The sequence below is a fragment of the Narcine bancroftii genome, chromosome 10, assembly GCF_036971445.1.
Source record: "Narcine bancroftii isolate sNarBan1 chromosome 10, sNarBan1.hap1, whole genome shotgun sequence".
Lineage (NCBI taxonomy): Eukaryota > Metazoa > Chordata > Chondrichthyes > Torpediniformes > Narcinidae > Narcine > Narcine bancroftii.
This window is the reverse complement of record NC_091478.1, coordinates 18647901-18671227: the sequence shown is the minus strand read 5'-3', so window position 1 is coordinate 18671227 and position 23327 is coordinate 18647901. Positions and strand designations below refer to the sequence as shown.

The window sequence follows — 23327 nt, the reverse complement described above, 5'->3', positions numbered from 1 at the left end:
TGCTTAACCTTATCAATTGATTTTATTTGTGAACTTTACATAAAACACATAACAAAAATCAGCACCAATTGCATTTTGCTGTTATTTTAACATTGTTTTCAAAATGCTTTGCCACAAACTGGAATATCAGTTACTCAGATTAAGTTTAGAGCGGGTCTCACTTCTGTTCAATGAGGCATTTTCACTCAGGCAATGCACATCTTTTCACAAATAAAACTATTTTTTTTAAAAATAAAATTCCAAATGTTGGAAATTTGAAACCAAACCAGAAAATGCTAGCAATACTCAGCAGGTTGGATAGCAACTGCGGAAAGAGAACAAATTTAATATTTCAGGGCAAAGTCTCTTCCTCTGAACTAGGAGGGAGAGAAAAAATATTAGTACAGTAAAATCCTCATTATCTGGAATTCAAACATCCAGCAAAAAAAAAACAAAAAATGGGGGAAATAACTAAATATTATTTTAGAAAAGTACATGCGAATAAATAAAGTTTTAAATAAAAAATTTAAATTGTAAAAGTAAATGTTCGCCAAAGCAACTCACAACCCTTTGGGACCAAATATTCAGCCAGTGGTGTGCCCTGGTAACTGCCCCACCCACAGCAGCTGTTTGAATAAAGTTTCAATAAATGTGTGTTAGAATAAAATGGCAGCACCCAGGATGAACAGCCAGCCGGTGCTGTTCGCCACTGGGGTGACTCTTCCACAGTGTTTTCCTATCCTTGCCTGGTAGGTCTCTATCTTTGTTAGTATTAAGTATATTAGTAAGACTATCTGCAAACCTGAGGGAGGGGGAGGTTAATTATAATGGCCACATGGCCATCATAATTCCGTGGTGACTAGTGGAAAGCTGTTACACCGCTCGCAAATGGGGTTCAAATTTAAAGCCAAGTGCACTGAGGGCCTTACAGGGACACTGGTGTGGAGGTGAGTAGGATTGCATCAAGGGGCTGACCAGGACACTGGCGTGGAGTTGAGCAGAATTGCATTGAGGGCCTGACCGGGACACTTGCTTGATGGTGAGTCGGGTTCTGCCAAGGGTCTGACCGAGCGAGACACTGGTGTGGAGGTAAGTCGAAGTGCGCCAGGGGTTTGAACGAGATACCACGATTAAAAAGCAGGTTGATGCTGCTCGCCCCTGGGGCGACTCTCCTAAAGTGTCTTCCTGGTAAGGGTCTTTATCTCCATTACAAGCCTTTATCTGTAACAGGGGAGGGGGTCAATTCTGACAGCTGCATAGTTAGCGCAACACTGTCACAGCGCCAGCGACCGGGGTTTGAATTTAAATTTTGTAAGTTAAGGGAGTTACTTGATTAAGGTGAATGTTGCATAATTAAAGACTAAAATATTGATTTTTATTCAAATTACTTTACATTTTGCACTCTTTTTTCTTTTAAAGTGTATTCTTATTGCGGGTGTATTAGTTAAGCATTGTAAGAGTGAGTCTAAGTCAACCGGAAAATTTGCATTTCTGGCATTCCTGTCGGTGCCGGATAAGGGGAATTTTACTTTATTACATTTAGCGTTGTGGAAAAAAAGGGATAGAACAAATGGAATATATTGAATAGGTTGATACCAGAGATACTTTTGGAATAGGCCGTTGATAGAATATTTACAGGGTTACAAAGTGTGATATGTTGCAAATAGCAGGTCAAGGTGTATTAATGGAGAGGGTATCATCAGAACTGGGCATTTCTACTCCAGGTCAATATCACAAATGATATGGAATAGAAATGGCCAGTTCTGATATAGGCAGAGAAAGTGAGTGATTCAAAGTTGAATAATGAAAGCTTTCAGAAATAATGGCTAATCATTTTGCTTGTTCTTGACCTGTGAAGAATTCCCAGAAATTGGTTGATGAAAGGCTGCAAACACTGTGGTTAAAGTACAAACCCTCTGCTGGAGGAACTTAGCTGGTCAAATGCCGGGTCGCTGCCTATATTTTTTCATACCTAGATGAAGGGCTCAAGTCTGAAACATTGGTTATGTATCTTTATCTTTGGTGTATAAAGTACACCAGCTGTGTTTTTACCCCAGCAACTGGTTTTATTTTTAAGTTTTGATTTTTAGCATCATTATTTTGTTCTTTTATCATAAAAGAGCAATTGACTGAAATTAAAAGACTCTTGCTCAATGTTATGTACCACGGGTTGAAAATTTAACTGAAGCAAGACTGAAAATGCTGTGCCTGCAATAGTATCCTGTACTGATCATTTCTTATAGCCTTTTGACAAAATCAAGATGCAATGATTTTCTACCTCTTATCAAAGAAAGTATGAGTGATGCCCTCAATAAAACCTACCTTCAACTGGAACTCTGAAGTTTTGAATATAAACAGCAGCTGAAAAGTAAGCTTCCAATAAAGGGCCCAACAGTCTCTGTAAGAAAGTGATGAACTCCTTGTGATCCTGAGACTGGCTCACCTAGAAAGGTTAAAATGTAAAATGATTTGCAGTTTTATTCAAATTACACTAATTTTATGCAGTATTACTCATATTCAATCATTTGAACACTTCGAATCCAGCTTCCAATCTTTTGTCTGTAAATTGTGGAAGATACATGGTAGAAAATCCAAGTTCAGGTTTATTATCACATTATAACTGGTGGAATGAGCAATGTTCTTCTGATAGCAGTCTAGCAAATTAACTCTAAAATGCATGGAGCCGTCCAAAAGAGAAGAGCAAGAGCACAATCGTTTTGGGAGTACTTCTCATGCTTATTGAGGTCATAAATTATCTTGTTTATACTCCTATATTCTATTTTCTCTCATATGTCCATCAACTTCACTCTGAATTGCAGGCTACTATCTGCACAAGGGGTAATTTACAAAACCAATTAACCTCCCAACCAGGGACAATCTGAATTGAATTCAATGAACCACACACACTTTGAATGACACAAGGTTCATTAATGAAGTAGCAATTTTTTAATCTATAAAATTTTCCATCAAATAGCACAGTAACTAGAAGCATATAAACCATTCTTGCCTTTGAGTATTTTTAAGAATCTGACAGCCAAATCTACCTTTAGGTAACGATCGCGCTGCTCTTCCCCATAATCACTGTCATCTTCTTCATTACTTTGCCATGATAGACCATCTGGGTACTTATTTGCCCATGTTTCCTCTGTAGGACTGGGGCTCAAATCCTCCTGTCCATTCAATGAGTAAAGACTGTCATTAGCTTGGAAATATCAATGCTTGCCTGCTCACCTCTGCCACCTAGAGGATACCATTTTGAATTAATGGTCCTACAGCATCGTTGAAAATCTGGTATCCTTCCTATCAAGGCTACAAGTGGAGATCAAATGAGAACAATTAACAACAGTGGAATTAACAACAATCTATTGCCACAAAAATGAATACAAGTTTAATGAAAAATTATAGTTGTGCAACTTTTCACCAGCTAAGGATTAGATAGAAGGATAGCAAGAGATTATCCATCTGAATGCAGGAAACTTGCAATGTGACATCATATTCATTCCGTTCACAGTAAACCCCCTTGTATCCGGCACTTATGGGGATTGGTAGATGCCGAAAAAATGAATTTTTCAGTTGTTTGAGATTGCATGTTGTGTGGATCGCCAAACTAACAGTGAGGTGCACCAATCTTAAGCTTGCATATTTTTTTACCTATTTATTTTCCGCAATTTTTTTGCCAGTTGCTTGAGGCTACCGACTGCTTGAATTCTGGATAACAGAGATTTTACTGTACTTAGCTTTTCTCAAGTTAAATATCATGAACTAAACTACCATTGAAAGCTTGAAAATAAACCACAAGATCATGGATAAAGATAGTGGTGGAGTCCAATATCTTTTTGCTTTGCAGCCTGTCCAATGAATGCACTCCTGCTCTGGTAATTTCAGGACTTAAAGATAACAAGATACATTTTCATTTCAATATAGTCAACAACTGGAGATCATACTTCCATGGTGCGATTACAGGAATAACCTTGATGTGCCAGTTCATGGAAAATACCTTGGGTAAAAGTTGATGCAATATTAAGCTTCAGAAAGATGCATCTAAAATTTGTGAGCATTCATCTGGAATGCAATAATTTTCTGCATTCTAAAGTAAGATACAACATTTTACATTTATCACAGCTTTACAAAGATTATATACAGGTTATTTTTATTTAAATGTAACAACCGTGTAAATATAATGAACACAAACAGCACTTTATTTAAAATTACAGGACACAGAATGTAAAATACTGAAAAAAGTTCGTTTCTTTTTATTTTAATTTAGAGATACAACACTGCCACAAGAGAAAATGACTAGATACCAGAAAACATGATGTTTGTTTTTTTTTTAATTTGTAGTTCAGTCAGGTTTCCTTTAATGTAGCTTCATTGTTTCCTAGTGAAATACTGCTGGTTGAGAAAACAGGACTTTTTTTAGATGGTTTTTTGCATTAATGAGTTCTCATTTAACTTTATATCTGGGGTTGAACAGTCGATGGTATGGATTTGAGTGCTTAAGGTTCAATAAAATATTTGCTCACCTCTGCCACCAACAGGATACCATATTTGATGAACTTTCCAACAACATCATTGAAAATCTGGTAAACTGCCTGACAGGGCTACAAATAGAAATAAACAGAATGAGATTATTTAAAGTGGGACTAACAATAATCGAATTGCTTCAAAAAATCTACATAAATTTAACAAAAATGATATGGTTGTGTATCACATTCCATTCCATCAGACCAGTTAAATCAAGATTAAGTATGAAAGTTTGTGTGCTTGTTTGCACTTACCAATCCAACGATCACCTCATTGGAGAGGAGATGGCATAAACTAGCAGCTGTACGAATAAGCCTTTCCTGGCTGACTGTTTTGTCTATTTTGCCTGGTTCTGAAATCTTCTCTTTTAGTATAGCACATAGGGAACAAGCTGCAATACAATAAAATAAAGTGTAGCTAAGAGGAAGTAGAATAACAAGATAATCAAGTAACAGTGAAGGACTGTCAACCACATTCCCAAAATACATTCCTGGTAATAAAAAAATATATTGGATATTCTGTGCTGATAATGACTGATGCTTTAATATCATATTGCATATGGATGATACAATTCAAAATTTTTAAAAAATCAACTAAGTTCCAACAACCAAGTGTGGGGAGGGGTGTTGGGTGGGGAGAGAAACCTTTTCAATCTTTTCTTAACCTCTTGGACTCCGTGTCCTGGTTTTCAGAGACTACCAAAAAGCGCATATACTTCATGTCCCGGTTTTCCGTGACTGGTTTTATACCCCACCAGCTGGTCATACCTTGTGTTCATACTATAGCCATGGACCCAGTCCGGAATATATATTATATATTAAAAATGGCTGGAGTCCAAAGGGTTAATACATGCATGTGAGAACTCATTTGGAATTCTGTGTTCTTATTAGTCTACATATGTTGGCCCTGTAGCAACATTTAATTAGATGTGGCAAGGGACAGAGCAATGATGATGTTCTCTAGATATAATGAAATCAGCTATACAATCTTACAGATAAGGAAACTAGTCCAATTAGTTTCACTCCTTTTATGTTTCCAGGCAGCCCTGCAAACCTCCCCTTAAGTATGAACTAATCGGGATTCCAAAATGATGAAAGGAATTGACAAGATGTGACGAAATTGTGTTATGTATTCATCTTTAGTTCTGAAACACATATTTTTAGTAAAGTTATTTAATGGATTTAGACACAGGGACACACAGACACACTCAAAGAGAGAAGCCATTTTTGGCATCTAGTAAGCAACCCCAATAAAACTAGAAGTGTTTGTTCATTGAAATATCTCAGACACTGGGGTTGCTCAAGGAGAGCATCTAATTAAACAAAAGGTTCTTTGCTTCTTTACCTATGTTGTTAGAATGGAAACTAAAATGGCATCTGGTCAGCAGATTTATCAGAAGCAATGGCTTGTAAAACCTTTGGAAGAGAAACTTCAAAAGACAGGAAAGATATAATTCACATGGTACACTTCAAGCCAGAAAGGATTTCTGAATATCAAGGAACTAATTTCAAACTGAAGCCAGAAGATGCCTTACCATCCTGTATCACAGGATTGAAGAAGGTGTTTGACCATCCTGTAAGTCGCACAAGATTTGAACACAGTAGCCTCTAGAAAGAGAGCTGCTGTTCTATATTGTATTCTCCTCATCATGGGAGTTGTAGAAAATCAGTGGCAATGAAGAAGAGCCACTTCACTGTCTCTTAGCAAAAGAGGGCAGTTCTACTGCGTCTATTTCTACACGTAACCCTTGCCTGAGTTTGTGAAATAATTGTGCAAAGATTACAAACACTGAAACCTGCAAGCAAGAGGGGAAAATCATTCATATGAAGAAAGAATTCTCTGAAAACTACTCTCCAAGAAATTTTGAGGTCTGATGCCTCACACCTACTCCATAATTACTGTTGAGCAACAATTTAAACAAAACTGACTGAACTTTAAAAACATCTCTTCAGAATTATGCCTGAACTATATTGGTTTTTCCACACACACACATTTACACATAGTGGGGTTAAGTTAGAGTCAAGTTTAGAGTTAAGTAAAAAGAGTTATGTTATTAATAAAAATTATTGCTTTGAATATACCATTGCCTTGGTGAATTTCCATTGTTACTGATCTAGTACGTAACACAAGGTCAATATTAAACTTTCATCAGTAGGTTAATGTTGTTCTGTCCTGACTGACATAATGTCCAGTGACTGATAAGGCCCCCCAAGTTCTCCTGTACAAAGCTTGAATATTCCACTCAATCAAGTAGTTTAATTAAAAATTATGCTGAAATAATCAAAATGATAAATTGAAACGCCAAACTATATCCCCATTATCACCCAAGGCCAAGAGCCAACATTAAGTTGCTAAGTACTTACCAAGTAGGGCTTCTGAGAGAAAAACCTGGAAAATGCCATTGCTATAGAAGTTCAGCTCAAACAGGGCTGGAATTGTTGTGGTTGGTGCAATGAAGAACTCACTGTTTCGCCGGGAACTTTTCACATTGACACAATCACCCAGCAAATGTAGAGCATGCATTACAACATCTTCGGAATTTCCAGAAAACCCCAGATCAAAATCCCGAGTCAGTACTACTTCCTTCATTGAGAAAAAATCTTGTACCAATTTTGATAAGTGGACACCCTAGATTTAAAAAAAATACCATGTCAAAATAATATCAGATGCTTCATATTTAAAAAAAAATCACATCCACTTTATAGAGCAACTATTAATGAGAGTTTTTTGGGAATTATGAAAAGATATTGCACCTAATGCTGCATTAGTTGTGTTATACCAGTAGAAGGTTGATTGCAATTACAAAAATCTGTGTCACTGCCTGAAGCCCATGATTCATGTACACACATGTACTCTGAGTTAGGCCACAAAGCATTTTTTCTAAGAGATTTATGATCCCTACTCTTGATTAATTTTCACTCTGTGCATTGATAGAGAAAAAACAAATATTGAAGTATCAATCCAGACCAAGTCAAATCCAAGAATAGGTGTCCCCTGCTTTACGAAATTAGAGCATTCCTACAGAACTTTTCTAAGCAGAAATGGTGTAAAGCAAAGAAGCGATTAACATTGATTTTTATGGGAAATATTTTTGAGTGTTCCCAGGTCCAAAAAATAAACTACTAAATCATACCAAATAACACATAAAACCTAAAATAACATTAATATTTATTAAAAGCAGGAATGATATGATAAATACACAGCCTATAAAGTATAAATTAACTTTTTGAACCTTCTAATCTGTTCCATCCGGTCAGATCCCTCCCCCCACCCCCCCTCCACCACACACACACTGGACATAGAAGGAACACACACCTGTTTCTTCTATGCTCGCAGCCTCTATAATGGCTCGCTGCTTTCGTAAAAGTGAAAATCCTCTCATAAAAGTGAACAAGAGATTTCTTTGTAAAAGTTAATTTGCGTAAAGTGAGTATTCGTAAGTGGGTATGACTATATTTTACATTTCAGATTTTCAAAGAACCATTTTAACTCTCTTAAAAAAAAAATGATAGGATTTTAAGTCTTAGAGTGAATGTATGGAAAACATTTAAAATGCAAAGGTATTTTTGTGTGGTTTAGTGATTTGTTTCATGTAATTGAAGACAGACCCCTTCAAAGAAACAGCCCATGTCATGCAGTAAACCATTTGCTGCAAATTACTGGCCACCCTTCATTACGTTTTTATCTGTCAAACAATTCTAAAATGACCAGCTTCACAAGCTTAAAGTGCATTTCCATTATGCCAAACTGCTATAAAAATGTGAATAAACTTTGATAGCATGTGCCAATTTTTTTTCCAAATTTTATTAATCAAAATACAAGTAAATACATAATATTTTTCCCAAATAATCACCCATGTGCCAATTTTAAAGGTAGTTCTCAAATGCAAAGCTCTCACCTCTCTGTGCCGGTAAAGCAGCAAACATGCAACAATGTGAGTGGACATCACAGCAGAACATCTACTGGCAGCTAGAATATGAAAATGAAATGATAATCAATGAATGAAATGCAACAACATCTAGAGGACACTCAATTCATCAACCACTTGATCAATTATGCAGCAGATTTCTATACTGTATTAGTTTCCTTTTTCAAAAGGGCCAGAATTTTCAAACTAAAAGATTTGCTGAAATGGTTATACGTAAACCATTGCAAGTTTCCAAACTTACTCTCATGAAGGCAGAGATTAGTTTTAATAGCTCTCTGATATCTGAGATAAATCTTCATTTCCAGTTTGAACTGAGACTGCAAATAAATGGGTATTTTAACCCTGGAACTGCTGGAAAGTTGGGTGTAGGGAAATTTATGCCTCAGGCTGTGTGAGTGGAGGCATAAACAGCTGAGCTCGATTCTGCCCACACTTTCCAGTATGACAGGAAATGACAAAAGGAACAGCAGAAGGATTTTCCCAAATCTCTCAACCAAGAGTCAGTGATCCAAAACTCACTGCTACTCCATGAGAAAGCACTGCAAGCTATATAAAATTTACAAATGCAGAAACACATTCAACCAATGCTGATCATATTCCCCATGAACTTCTCCTGTCCCATCACTTAATCCCATCAGTATATTCCTTCCCTTAACATACCCCTGCAGATGCAGCTTTCACTACAAATTAACAGCATCATTTTTTTCCCAGTTACTTGAAATTCCACATTCAAGTTGAATTTGATGAGATTTGCTGGAAGTAAACCAAATTGTGGTGGGCGGCAGTTAGGGTAGCTGCTACAGCACCAGTGACCCAGGTTCAAATCCGGCGCTGTCCGAAAGGAGTTTGTACTTTCTCCCCATGTCTCTGTGAATTTCCTCTGACCTTTCAAAACATACGGGGGTTGGAGGTCAATTGGGGCAGCACAGGTTGATGGGCTGGAAGGTGTGCTGTACGTCTAAATTTTTAAAAATTAAGAGGGACATAGAGCAAATGCAAGTAGGTTTTTCTCACTGAGGTTAGGCGAGAAAAGAACTAGAGGACAGAGGTTAAGAGTGAAAGGTTATGGGAACATCAAGTGGATCTTCATGCAGAGTGGTGAGAACGTGGAACGGGCTGCCAGCTGAATTGATGAATGTGGGTTCAATTTTGACTTCTAAGAAAAATTTGGAGAGGTTCTTGGATGTGGGAGGTATGGACAGCTATAGTACGGGGGCAGGTCAATGGGAAGAGACAGAATAATAATTCTGATTGGAATAGATGGGCCGAAGGGCCTGTTTCTGTGCTGCAGTGTTCCATGTAACAATCAACTAATGCTACTTCCTTATTTGCTTTTTCTTGCATCGTTGATTCAGAAAAGTACCATTATTAGTTTCAAGTAAAACTTAATTTGAAATCAGCAAAGAAAATCCAAAACTTAAAAAATTCCATCCACACTTACTGAAGAGTGCATGTTTGGCCACATTGGAGATCAACTGCCTCCTGTACTGTTCATCCGAGAAATCGACAGAATTAACAATTGGAGCTTGATCTTGTTCAACATGGTTAAATCCTCGTCTATATGGATGGAGTGAAACATTGTGGGATATTTTTTAATAATAAAAGTTAAAGATATATTAAAAATATATAAAAATATTATGGAGTGACTAACTTTTAGCAAAAGTGCATAGATCTAGCAATGGCAAAAGAAACAAAATTTGCTTTAATTTGGCATTTATCTCCCTTTCAACTCATTTGAGATTTAATTTTATAGGTGAAAATTTTCTTTCAAAAATTCAGTGATCGAGGATGAGTCACGTGATGGGGTAGTGGGCGGCAGGGGAATACCAGCCCTCTTCAGAAAAGAAGAAATAAAGTGAAGAAAATACAAAGTTCAAGAAATACAAAATATAACAAATAAAAGATAAAGTTGTAGAGAAAAGAAAGAAAATGGCACCCAAGAAGAAAAAAGTAAAACAACGGGAAAAAGATGCCAGAAGAGACAGGCCTTACCTGCGTGAAGAAACAGGTGTCGTGGAGGAGAGCCCGTTCTCCGAGGTTGGTGACCCGCAGAGTCGCGACCCCCCCCCACCGACCGCTGGGCTGCAAAAATGGCTCTCTGAGCCAAACAAAAGTGCGCAGTGCACTCACTAAGGAGAAGGAGAACATCGACGGGAGGAGGGCTCAGCAGAGGAGCGGGCAAACACAACGCGACCAGCTGAAGGATGCCCAAAACCAGGGCTCTCAGCTAGAAGAAGAGGAAAGCGAAAGGAAAGGGTGAAAGGAAAGAAGAGCAGCAGCAGGAACCCCAACAGATGAGTAGCCCAGAAGAAGAGGACCAACAGAAAGAAGCCAAGCAAGAACAAGCCCAGCAAAGTGAGGCAAGCAACTCATCAGGAAAGTCAGAAGAAACACAGATACAAGGAAGAGAAGTAGAAGACACAAACACAGGTGCAGACACAGAAGAAGAGGAAGAAGAAGACCAAGATCTGCATAGAGAAATAGAAGATAAAACAGATGGACAGAATATAGATGAAGTTTTTTTCAAGAACAAATGAAAGCATTAAAGGAATGGTTGACATTAGAATTTAGTGAAATTAAAAAAAAACCGAAAAGTACAGAAGAAAAAGTGAATAGATTAGAGCTGGTCATGACAGAAATAGGGAAAAGATAAGAAAAGGTGGAAGAACGAGAAACGCCTGTAGAAATGGAAGTGAATGACTGAAGAAAACTGGAAGAAAGTGATAAAAAAGTTAAAGAGACACAAGAGTTGTTAGCTCAGAAATTTGATATGATGGAAAATTATAGTAGGTGAAACAACATAAAAATAGTGGCCCTAAAGGAAGATGAAGAAGGCATAGATATGAAGGAATTTTTAAAAGAATGGATCCCAAAGGTCCTGGGAACGACAGAAATACAGGAAGGAATGGAAATAGAAAGGGCATACAGAACACTAGCCTCAAAACCATAGACACATCAAAAACCAAGATCCGTTTTTGTAAAATTTTTGAGATATACAACAAGAGAAAATATACTGGAGCGGGCAAGGAATAAAATTAGAGAAGACAATAAACAATTGGAATACAAGGGTCAAAAAATATTTTTTTACCCAGTTTTGAATTCTTAAAGATCCTATGGAAAAAAGGTTATAAATTTATGTGAAGACATCCAGCTGTGCTTAAAATATTTATCCCTAGGGAGCAAAACAGACTGTTCTCTGATCCGGAGGAAGCACGAGAATTTGCAGAACGCCTGCAGGACAGAAGGAGAGATGAAGAGTTGTAACAAGAATGAAGAATGGCAATAAAATATATATAAAGATGTAAAAATAATGTATATGTAAGAACTAAAGAAGGGAAAGAGAAGGGAAGAAAGGAAGTAAGGGGGAAAAAAAAGGAGGGTGAACTTTGTTATATGTGTAAAAAAAGTATTTTCTGGGGGGGGGCGTTGGGTGGGAGAGAATAACCGTCACTGCGAAATCAGTTGACGCTTGCGAGCGGATTCGCAATCCAAATGGAGAGGGTAGTTGCGGTTGCCCGGCAAAGGATAAGGGGCAAATCAGAGAAGTGGGGGGGGACATTTGGGGCAAAGGGAATATTGGACGTGGGAGTTGTTGAAGTATTTTATGTTTTAAATGTTATACATTGTTTAAAAAGGGAAAACAGAGATGAAAATGGGGACAAGGGGAAAGGTGGTGGTGATGAAGCGGAAATGACGTGTAAACAAAGTATGAGATGGCCATGTTGAACGATATGACTATAAATATTAATGGAATACATAACCAAATTAAACGGAAGAGGCTATGAAATTTACTGAAAAAATAGACATAGCATTTGTGCAGGAAATGCATCTAACTGAAGTGGAACATAATAAATTCAAGAGAGACTGGGTAGGACATGTAGCGGCAGCATCATATAATTTAAAAGCTAGAGGTGTAGCTATATTAATTAATAAAAGTGTACCTATCAAAATAGAGGAGGAAATAATAGATTCAGCAGGGAGGTATGTAATGATAAAGTGTCAGATATATTCAGAATTTTGGAATTTGATCAATATATATGCACGTAATGAAGAGGATCAAAAGTTTATGCAAGATATTTTTTTGAAGATTGTAGATATGCAAGGGAATATATTGATAGGAGAGAATTTTAACCTCAATTTGGATCCAATGTTGGATAAAACTGGACAAAAGACTAGCAAAATAAATAAAGTGGCCAAATTTATGGTTAAATCAATGCAGGAAATGCAACTTTTGGATATATAGAGGAGGCAGCACGCAAGGGAGAAGGAATACTCATATTATTTGATTAGGCATAAAACATACTCAAGGATTGATATGTTTTTGTTGTCGGCCCATATTCAAGGGAGAGTTAGGAAAACTGAATATAAAGCTAGAATACTATCTGATCATTCACCCCTGTTATTAGCAATAGAACTGGAGGACATCCCACCAAGAACATATAGATGGAGGTTAAACTCCATGCTACTTAAAAGACAGGAATTTAGAGAGTTTATTAAACGCCAAATTAAAACGTACTTTGAAATAAATACGGAATCAGTGGAAGACAAATTTATATTATGGGATGCAATGAAAGCCTTCATTAGAGGGCAGATAATAAGTTATGTAACTAAGATGAAAAAGGACTACAGTCGGGAAATAGAACAGTTGGAAAGGGAGATAGTAAGTACAGAAAAGGAACAAGCAAAAAGGGATAATATAACAAAAAGAAGAGAATTGGCGGACAAAAAAATAAAATACGAAACATTACAAACGTACAAGGTGGAGAAAAACAATGAAAATAAAGCAAAAGTATTATGAACTAGGAGAAAAAACACACAAAATATTAGCCTGGCAACTTAAACAGAACAAGCTAAAACAACTGTATTGGCATTAAGGAAAAAGGACAAACAAATTACATATAATCCAATGGAGATTAATGAGAACATTAAGGAATTTTATGAACACTTATACCAAACTGAGAACAAGGGGAAAGATGATAAAATAGAAGAGTTTTTAGCTAAAGTTGAACTACCGAAATTGCAAGAAGAAGAACAAAACAAACTGATAAAACCATTTGAAATAGGGGAAGTACAGGATATATTAAAAAACCTGCCGAACAATAAAACACTTGGAGAGGATGGATTCCCAGTAGAATTCTCTAAAACATTTAAAGAGTTATTAATTCCACCTTTCCTGGAAGTAATGAACCAGATAGAAGAAACACAAAACTTGCCAGATTCATGTCAGACAGCAATAATTACAGTAATACCAAAGACAGGGAAGGATCCATTAACACCAGCATCATATAGACCAATATCTCTACTTAATTCAGATTATAAGATAATAGCAAAATTATTAGCAAACAAATTGGGTGATTGTGTACCAAAAATAGTAAAACAAGATCAAACTGGATTTATTAAGAAAAGACGAACAGCGGATAATGTCTGTAAATTTATTAATCTAATTCATGCAGTTCAAGGAAATAAGATGCCAACAGTGGCGGTTGCTTTAGATGCAGAAAAAGCCTTTGACAGGGTAGAATGGAATTTTTTATTCAAGGTATTACAGAGGTTAAATCTACCAGAAAAATATATTAATTGGATGAAAGCATTATATAAGGGACCATTGGCGAAGGAAACAGTAAATGGATATGTATCGAACCAATTTAAATTAAGTAGGTCAACTAGGCAGGGATGTCCATCATCTCCCTCATTGTTCGCTTTAGTAATAGAACCATTGGCAGAACTGATAAGAACAGAAAATAAAATAAAAGGGATAAAAATAAAGGAGAAGGAGAATAAAATCAATTTATTTGCAGATGGCATCATAGTATACTTAACAGAACCAGAAATATCAATAAAAGAACTACATAAGAAATTGAGGGAGTGTGGAGAAATATCGGGGTACTAGATCAACGCAAATATAAGTGAAATTATGCCAATGAGTAATGAAGATTATACAGAATTTAAAAAAGAATCACCATTTAAATGGCAAACACAAGCAATCCGATACCTGGTATTAGGTTAGATAATAACTTAAGCCACTTGTACAAATTAAATTATCAGCCACTAATAAAGAAATTGCAGGAAGACTTAGAACATTGGAAAAAATTACCGCTAATGTTGATAGGGAGGGTAAATTGCATTAAAATGAATGTTTTCCCAAGGATACAATACTTATTTCAATCATTACCAATTCCCTTAACAGATAAATTCTTCAATGAACTAAAGAGAATAATAAGGGAATTTTTGTGGAAAGGGGCGAAACCGAGGGTACCGTTAGATAAATGAACAGAGAGGTACAATCAAGGTGGTTTGCAGTTACCAAACTTTAAAATTATAGAGTAGCACAATTAAGGTATTTATCAGATTTTTATCAGACAAGGGAAAAACCAGATTGGACTAAGACAGAGCTAAATAAAATAGGGGAGAAGGTACTGGAACATATACTTTATAAGTGGGATGAAAAGCTGGTACAATATAAAAGCTCACCAGTACTGCATCATTTACTCAATATATGGAAGAAGATTCACTTAGAAAGGAAAAAAACAAATTACCAAATACCAAAATTATTATTGACGCAAAATCAGCTAATCCCTTTTACAATAGATAACCTTTCCTTTAGAGAAAGGGAGAGAAAAGGAATTAAAAGAATAGAAAATTGTTTTTTGGGAAATAATTTATTATCATTTGAACAAATGAAGTACAAATATGGAATTACTCATGGTACAATGTTTGCATATCATCAACTGAAAACCTACTTAAAGGATAAATTGGGAAACAGACTGAAATTACCAGAAGCAACTTTGAATATGTGATTTCAGACAGAATAATAATTAAAAGATCTATAACGAATATGTACATCAAGCTGCAAGAGAAGGAAAATGATGAAATAAGCATATGGTGTAAGAGACATAATTCAAAGTAGGGAGGTACCGTTTTATTTTCACTTCATATCATTGATTTCCCACAATTGTTTTGTTCCCAAACAAAAGTGGGAAAAGGATTTAAACATAAAGATTAAAAAATGAAACATGGGAAAAGTTATGTTCTGGAACTATGAAGAATATAATAAGCACAAGGTTATACATGATACAGTATAATTGGTTACACAGGTTATATATCACGCACCAAATTTTAAAAAATGGGATCCAACATTATCAGATAGATGTTTTCGCTCTAAGAAAGAAATGGGAACAACAGTACATGCAATTTGGGCATGTGAGAAAGTGGAAAAGTTTTGGGAAGATCTAAATCAGGTATTAAATAAAATCACAAAAAGCAACATACCAAAAAATCCAGAGATCTTTCTTCTAAGTAATATAAGAAGTAAAGAATTAGGCCTCAAACTGGATGAAGTGCAAAAAAGATTTATTATGATAGCCTTAGCTGTAGCAAAAAAATGTATAATGTTAACTTGGAAATCAGAAGAGAGTCTGAGAATACAGCAATGGTACATGGAAATGAATAAATGTATTCCATTGGAAAAAATAACGTAATTTAAAAAATAAAGTTACATTATTTGAACAAATTAGGGGAACCGTACATGGAACATAACAGAGAGGGCTTGCCTCAGACCTCCACCCCCTAATATGATAAGAATACAAAATGACTTGATCCAGTGTGTAAAAGTAGATGACACATTTTTCTTGTTTATTTTTTATTGTGTGATGACATTGTTTAATGATTTTATTGTACTGTATATGTTGAATGTTTATTGGTTTTGGAGGAGGGTGGGAAGGGAAGGTAGGGGAAAAAAAGGGGAGAAAATATCACTGTATATTTAAGAGGGAAATGCTTGTATGTTTTTTGGTTGATATGGTTCACAGAGTGAAAAATTAAAAAAATATAAAAAATAAAGAAAAATCAGTGATTGTGCCGTTATTTATTGACAAACTGAACAGAACAATATGCTTTCAATAAAGAAATTATTTTAAAAGATGTGTTTATGGATTATTAATCAACGCAGCACAGTTGTGGTGTTACGATGATAGAATTTCTATCTAAAACCTTTCTACTTTGTATTGGCAGGTTAGAAACTCATGTGATGCAAAATACTTCTAACAATTGTTCCATCTGCTACCATCTTCAAAGTCACCATTTGAATTTTGAATGTAAATCACTTAGAAACACATTAAAGAAGTTCACAAACCTCAGCTGTTTGTTGAAGATTACAGAATGCACCCTATAATAATGCAAATACAAAATGTGCTTCCCTTCAGGAAGCCCGTGCTTACCTTTCAGTGATAATAGTCGGAAGAAGAACTTCTTCTAGGGAAAGGGTTGCAGGCATTGGATGATTCCTCTGAGCATCAATATATTCCTAAAGAAACAAAGATTATATTTTTTCTTTGCTATCTTCAGACAGTTTTTAAAAGCATAACCATCAAATTAATATTTACAATGGAGATATTGAAACATATTTTAAAAGAGAGGATCACCATGGTGCCAAAATTATTACAATAATGACCTCTATTGTGCCTGACTACAAACGAGCACTTAACACCAAAGCCAACGATGGACAAGTATGAATTGATACACTTTGGGAAAATATAATTTGAAGTCAGAGTACAAGGTTAATGGTAGGATTCTTAGCAGTGTGGAAGAATAGAGGGATCTTGGGGTCCAAGTCAATAGCTCCCTCAAAGTTACTGTTTAAGCTTACAGACAGTTAAGTGGGTGTATAGGGTGTTGGCCTTTATTAGACATGGGATTGAGTTCAAAAGTCGTGAGGTAATGTTGCAGCTCTATAAAATTCCAGTTAGACTACATTTAGAGCATTGTTTTCAATTCTGATCACCTTTTATGAGAAGGATATGGAATAGAGAGGGTGCATAAAGTTAGCAGAATGCTGCCTGGATTAGAGAACATGTATATGAGGAAAGCTTGAGCAAGCTATTTTTTTTCTCTTGAGTGATGGAGAAGAGGCAATTTTATTGGCTATCTGAGTTTTAGGGCGATGTCTGAGGTATGTTTTTTGTTACACAGAGTGGTGGGTGCCTGGAACACACTGAGGGGTTTTAGTAAAGGCTGATACAATAAGAAAATTATAAGATTCTTAGATAGGTATAAAGACTCAAGAGAAATGGGTGGTTATAGACTGTGAGGGAGGGAAGGATTAGATTAGTCATGGTGTAGGTTTATATATGCTGACACAACATTGTGGGCCATTAAGGTCTGAACTGTAATGTTCTGTGCTAAATGTCGAATCTCCTTAACGGAAAGGTCTCGCTGATGAAAACATGGGAATAATGTCCAGGTGGAAGAGAAACTAATTTTCCCTCTAGATATTCAGAGGGCTCACATGAAACAACTGTGGGAAATCAATGATATGAAGTGAAAATAAAATGGTACCTCCCTACTGTGAATGATGTCTCTTACACCATATGACCTTTATTTACAAATCAAACTATTTATTTAAATGGCACTGTACCAATTAATATAAAGTGAGCCATGATACAAACATTCAGTTAATTGGAAAACACAAATCAGTGAAATGTTTGGTTGGATAAATATGGCTCCAAATGCTAAATTCAAGAGGTATTTAGTCACTCACCTTAACAGAAAATGGCTGTCCAAAGTCAACTCGGACACAGCCAAAGTTCTTGCGAAGCATTCTGAAGACTCCTTGTGCCACACCCCAAAGACTTTCTTTTTTTTTGGGCTTCCCCTAGAAATTAATATTTATCAGCATTACTTTATGAAACTTAGGACAGAACAAGAGACAGGACCTTTTCAGTTAAAGATCACGAAAGCCTGCTTGTCACAAAAATAAAGAGTTGGGAGTTAATTACTCCAAAGAAAAGTCAACACAGAACACAGGAATGATGTTAGACCAATGCTCAAAGCTTTTTGAGTTTCAGGAGTTCCAGCATCTTGCATTCGCTTAAATAAAACAGATGTCAAAAATACTGAGCAGGTCAAGCAGCATCTGTGAAGAGAGTAAATTTTTCAGGTCAGTGAACTTTTGTTCGAACTGGAAATGTAAGGGGAAAAAGGTGCTTCAAGTTGCAGAGAGGGGTGGGATTGGAGAGGGCAGAGACCAAGGATGTCGAGGTAATAGAATTGCTTTTGGCAAAGGAACATATTGGAATTGTGAGATGCACCAGTGCAGCAGTTGCTTGGAATCTGGGACAAAATAATGAATGCTGGAAATGTTACCCAGCCAATCAGGTAGCACCTACTAGGTTGAGAAAATTTTAGAGGAGGATGATCTTTCATCAGAACTTACCATTTCTGACAGAGGCAGGAAAGGCTGAAATTACTGAATTCAATATTGAGACCCAAGGGTAGCTACATACTTACGTGTAATGTAATGTAAAGGGCTGGTCTTCAAGCTTGCATCATTGGAACAGTTTAAGAGGCAAAATACAGTCGACCAAGTGGGCGTAGGACGGAGGGAGGAAAATAATGATAGGTGTCACCCTTGCAGACTGAACGGAGATGAACGACAAAGCAGTTTCCCAACCTGCATTTGTTTTTTTGCCTCCCCCAAATAAAAGGGAGCACATTATAAAAACTGAATGTTATCTAGTAAATTAGAAGTGTAAGGGAATTGGTGTTTCACCTGGAAAGATTTCAGGTCTCCCTGAAAGCTGGGAATTGGAAGAAGCTACATCAACCACTCAGAAACTTAATGTGGGCCAATGTAGATGACCAGAAAATGCCAGTCTGGATCTGATGGACAAATGGGCCCATTTCTGTGCCAACTAAATGAGGTTGAAATGTGACAGCAACACGCATGCCACACTAGTGTTCCGCTGTGGGCGGCATGGTTCGTGCCAGCGACCAGGATTCCAATTCTTTTGTAAGTAGTTTGGATGTTCTCCCCATGTCTGCGTAGGTTTACCCTGGGCACACCAATTTCCTTTCACCGTTCAAAAATATACTGGGGATGTGGTTGCATTTGGCCAGGATGGACTCATGGGCCGGAAGGGCCTGTTACCTTTCTGTATGCAAGTCAAAAGGTTTAATGCCAGAAAGGCCATTTCCAACTATTGATACTGATGACAACTTTAGCCCCACTGAGATGGGTGCCATCATCAACTAGAAATCTAATCGGATTAGCTGCATAAATCCTGTGTCTGCAAAGGGAGGTCAAAATTATAAACTTGCAACAAATGCTTCACCACCTGGCTTGTGAAACATCTCTACTATCAAAAATAAAACAAGAATTTGCTTCAATTAGTACATTTCTAATAAAGCTCTTTAAGTTCAACATTATCAGGATAAAGTAGCCTATTTGATCAGTACAGTCTGTATGGTGCACCTGGCAACTCACAAAAGGCTTTTTGACCTCCTAATCCTGTAATCCCTAAAGATCCGAGACAGCATGCTGTAGGGAATACAACTCCTCCAAGCACTGCTTCAAATCAAACACCATCTGGTTCAAATCCTAATGCTGTTGTAATCCATAGCTTCGTGCCTAATAGTGCTGTGCAATATAAACTTTATCAATATAAACTTCTCTAAGGCAACTCATCAACACCTTTTCAGAGCTATGTACAGATGGCCAACTAAGGCTAATTATACCAGTGGGATGAGCAACATTAGGAGGAAAAGTATCGTCGACATTTCAGGTTGCATCCCTTCATCAAAGCCTCAATGATGTCTTGAGTTTTAATGAAAGGTTCTGACCTGAAACGTCAACAATTCCTTTTCTCCCACTGAAGCTGTTTGACCTGGAGATACTTCACTAGATTGTTTTTTGTTCCAGATTCCAGCATCTGCAATCTCTTGTGTCTCTAATCTTGTTATGTGAAGTGAAAACCCTATGAATTAAGAAAATAACCGACTTTCCACAGAATTGCAAAACAAATACAGTAAAATTCCCCTTATCTGTATTTCAAGCAACTAGCAAAAAAATTGTGGAAAATAAATAGGCAAAAAATATGAAGATTTAAAATGGGCTTCCCCAACGATTAGTTCGCCAATCACGTAATCTCAATTCACTTATCCGGCATCTACCAATCCCTATCTGTGCCGGATACTGGGGATTTTACTGTACAATTCAGAGAAAACGGGACAAGTGTCAGCGATCAAAAGCACATTAAATGTTAAAAATGATACCCACCAGCTGCTCACTGTTGTAATTACCCTCGATGATCCTGTCATAGGAGATTCCCACTGGAATAATCATAACATCAGTAATAATATTCTCATGCAGACTATTGACCACGATGGAAAGAAGTCCTGTCATGGCCATGTATGGTTTACCACTGCGAGACCGAGTGCCTTCCACAAATATTTCCATAAATTGCCGCTGGCGCAGAAGTTCCTCAATGTACTGTCAAATGGAATTGGCATCTTTTATTAAAATGAACCACTCAGGCCATTTTTTACTGCCATTGTTTACAAGCTGATATTTTTTAAAATACTATCTGTGCTCATCAACTGGTAAAGACCAGTGGAATGAAGCACAAACTTACAGAAATCTAGGGTTAGAAACAAAGGAGCAAACTTACAGCTTGCTACAAATACAGTAGAAGTCCTAAAATCCGGATGCCAAAAATCCAGACCACCGGAGAATCTGGACTTGTCGAAAACTCTCAAACTTTTAAAATTTAGCGGGATTTTGTGTGCATGCGTAAGCCCCACAGATACACGGTGACATTCTTATTTTTCTTTAAAACTGCTCGTTTTGATAAATGAAGCATGCTTTTTTTGCTAATGAATTAACAATCAAAATATACCTGTCCATCTTTTTATTCTTTTAAAAGTACTGCCCAAGAATCTAGAAAATCCAGATTGACCCAATCCCCAAGCAGCTCTGATTTTCGGACTTCTACTGTAAGCTTAAAAGGCTATTAAATTGCCAGGTGTCATATTAAAACATTGCTTCTCATTCATGTCATCCAAAGAGCCAAAATGCAATGTGACGCATCCAGAAGGCTGAATATTGACATACCGTATATGCCAGAGTACAAGACAAGACTTGAAACTTAAAAATGTCACCCAAAGCCAAGGGTTGTATTATACACCAAGTACAAAATCTGAACCTTGACAGAGAAGTCTCCTTGCTCCCCCGTAGTAAGTATACAATGAGGAACTTCACAGCGAAGTCTCAGTGTTCACCCACGGCAATACCTTGCAAACCTTGACAGTGAAGTCTCAGCACTCCCCCATAGGGTCCATCTGCCCACCGTTGGCTCTGGAGAGGCTTTAAACGGCCTGTTAAAGGATCCGACGGTGGTTTATTTTAAAATATGCTAATAAAATTTAAACCTTTACTGGATAATTTGCTTTTACAATATTGTAACAGCCTCACTCCACTGGTCCCAGATTTGGGGTAGTCTCAAAACCTACATTGGAAATTCTGGTGGTTGTCTTATACAAGAATTGTCTTTATATACTGGCATATACAGTAGACTGAAAACCACTGTGCACCAAAATGTAATGAGTACTGTACAAGCGTAAAAGTGTGTCAACTGAGATTGAAACAAATAAACCTGTGAAGCAAAAAAATTAAAACTCAGACTGTATGCTACAGAAAGTGTGCACTGGCAATACTTTCAAAGATTTGCTTTCTATCTCCCAATTATTCCCATCACAACCTACCACTCGCAGGACAGATCTATACAGAACATCCTTCCTTCCATCTGAACCAATGTCCAACTTTCGGCGAATGAAGAAGCCACCAAGTTTTCGTATGAGTGTACTGTAAAACCAACACACATGATTGGAAATAGGCCCACACATTATCTTTACAGTTTCTGTTACTAACAGAGTACGAGTGGATCTAATACTTGTGTCAGGAAACCAAACAATGGTGAATTCTGGAACTTGATATCAAGGTCACATCTCTTTGTTGTACAATGTCAAAGAAGTCATTTGCATAAATGAGTGACAATTACAATAAATTGCATTTGTCTGCCACTGCTTTTTTTAAATTATAAGGCTTTCACCTTAAAAAAACTGAACAGCTGGCCCAATCAGTGAACAAGTTCATAAGTTAAACAAGAAAGTCTACAGATGCTATTTGCAAAAGTGTGGGAGAAACGCAACACGATCTATAGTAAGTAAAGTGTAACCAATATTTCAGGCCTGAGCCCTTTGTCAAGGTTCAAGCAAAAGGTGGAGAGCTAAAGGAAAGGAGAGAAAGGGAAATGGAAAGGGAGAGTTCATAACTTCTTCCACTCAATCCAGAAGCACTCAACAGATTTGGCATTGGAAAATGGAATAAAAACCCGAAGAAACTAGAAACACTCAGAAGTCGGGGAGGATTTGTGTAAAAGAGAAGTAAATTTCTCTTGTTACTAGATCAAACCAGCAACCACAAAGAAGGCATACCACACAGGGGTAAAGATGAACAATTACTTTATTAACAAAAAAATTCACCTTCAAACTTTAATTCAAAATCCCCCCTTTTATAACAATGCCCACTGGTTACTATGCAAATCTCTATAAGTGTAAAACTAATAAATTCCCCAGCCTAAATACAACATATACAATTAAAATCTTATTTCCAACCAGCCCACAGAAAAACTTAGACACAAACACAAAACTTCGATCTCAACCGAAGCAAAGATCATAAACAAAATTCAGTTTGTTTGGTAAACTGAAGCCAAAAGATTTTTGAAAGAGAGAGAGAGCACACAATTCAAAGTGGTCTTATGTTGCTCGCAGAGAGAGGAACCACTGGCTTGATCCGGATCCTTCTGGCTGCCTTCGGAATGTTCATCCCTTTTTGAAATGCCCAACATTCTAAACACTCCTCCAGACCATGACTCATGCTCTGGGCCTTCTTCCACTCCACAGCACTGCACTCCACTGTTCAAGTCCAGAAATTTTTAGATCCTTTTCTGCACATGCTCAGTCCGTCTCCCACTCTCTCAGCAGGCCACCTTCACCTTGGCTCTCTAAGGCAACTGTCACTTTTTAACATTAAACCACACAACACATAGGCCAATACACAACG

General features: G+C 36.9%; 1 protein-coding gene across 9 annotated transcripts in view; it reads right to left on the bottom strand.

The window, feature by feature from the left end:
- gpam (glycerol-3-phosphate acyltransferase, mitochondrial) overlaps window positions 1-23327 on the bottom strand; it is a 60801-nt gene that overhangs the window by 4915 nt on the left and 32559 nt on the right. For 7 of the 9 annotated variants that reach the window (XM_069900057.1, XM_069900061.1, XM_069900062.1 and 4 more), the window contains 11 exons: window positions 21968-22067; window positions 20484-20696; window positions 17967-18080; window positions 16648-16733; window positions 9873-9988; window positions 8402-8472; window positions 6867-7131; window positions 4758-4894; window positions 4503-4580; window positions 3024-3149; window positions 2302-2422 (listed from right to left, as the gene is read on the bottom strand). In XM_069900057.1, coding sequence (XP_069756158.1) covers window positions 2302-2422; window positions 3024-3149; window positions 4503-4580; window positions 4758-4894; window positions 6867-7131; window positions 8402-8472; window positions 9873-9988; window positions 16648-16733; window positions 17967-18080; window positions 20484-20696; window positions 21968-22067 — 1427 coding nt within the window. Of the gene's footprint in view, window positions 1-2301; window positions 2423-3023; window positions 3150-4209; window positions 4372-4502; window positions 4581-4757; window positions 4895-6866; window positions 7132-8401; window positions 8473-9872; window positions 9989-16647; window positions 16734-17966; window positions 18081-20483; window positions 20697-21967; window positions 22068-23327 lie in introns of those variants that run through there. The other 2 variants (XM_069900064.1, XM_069900065.1) reach the window with 2 other exon arrangements.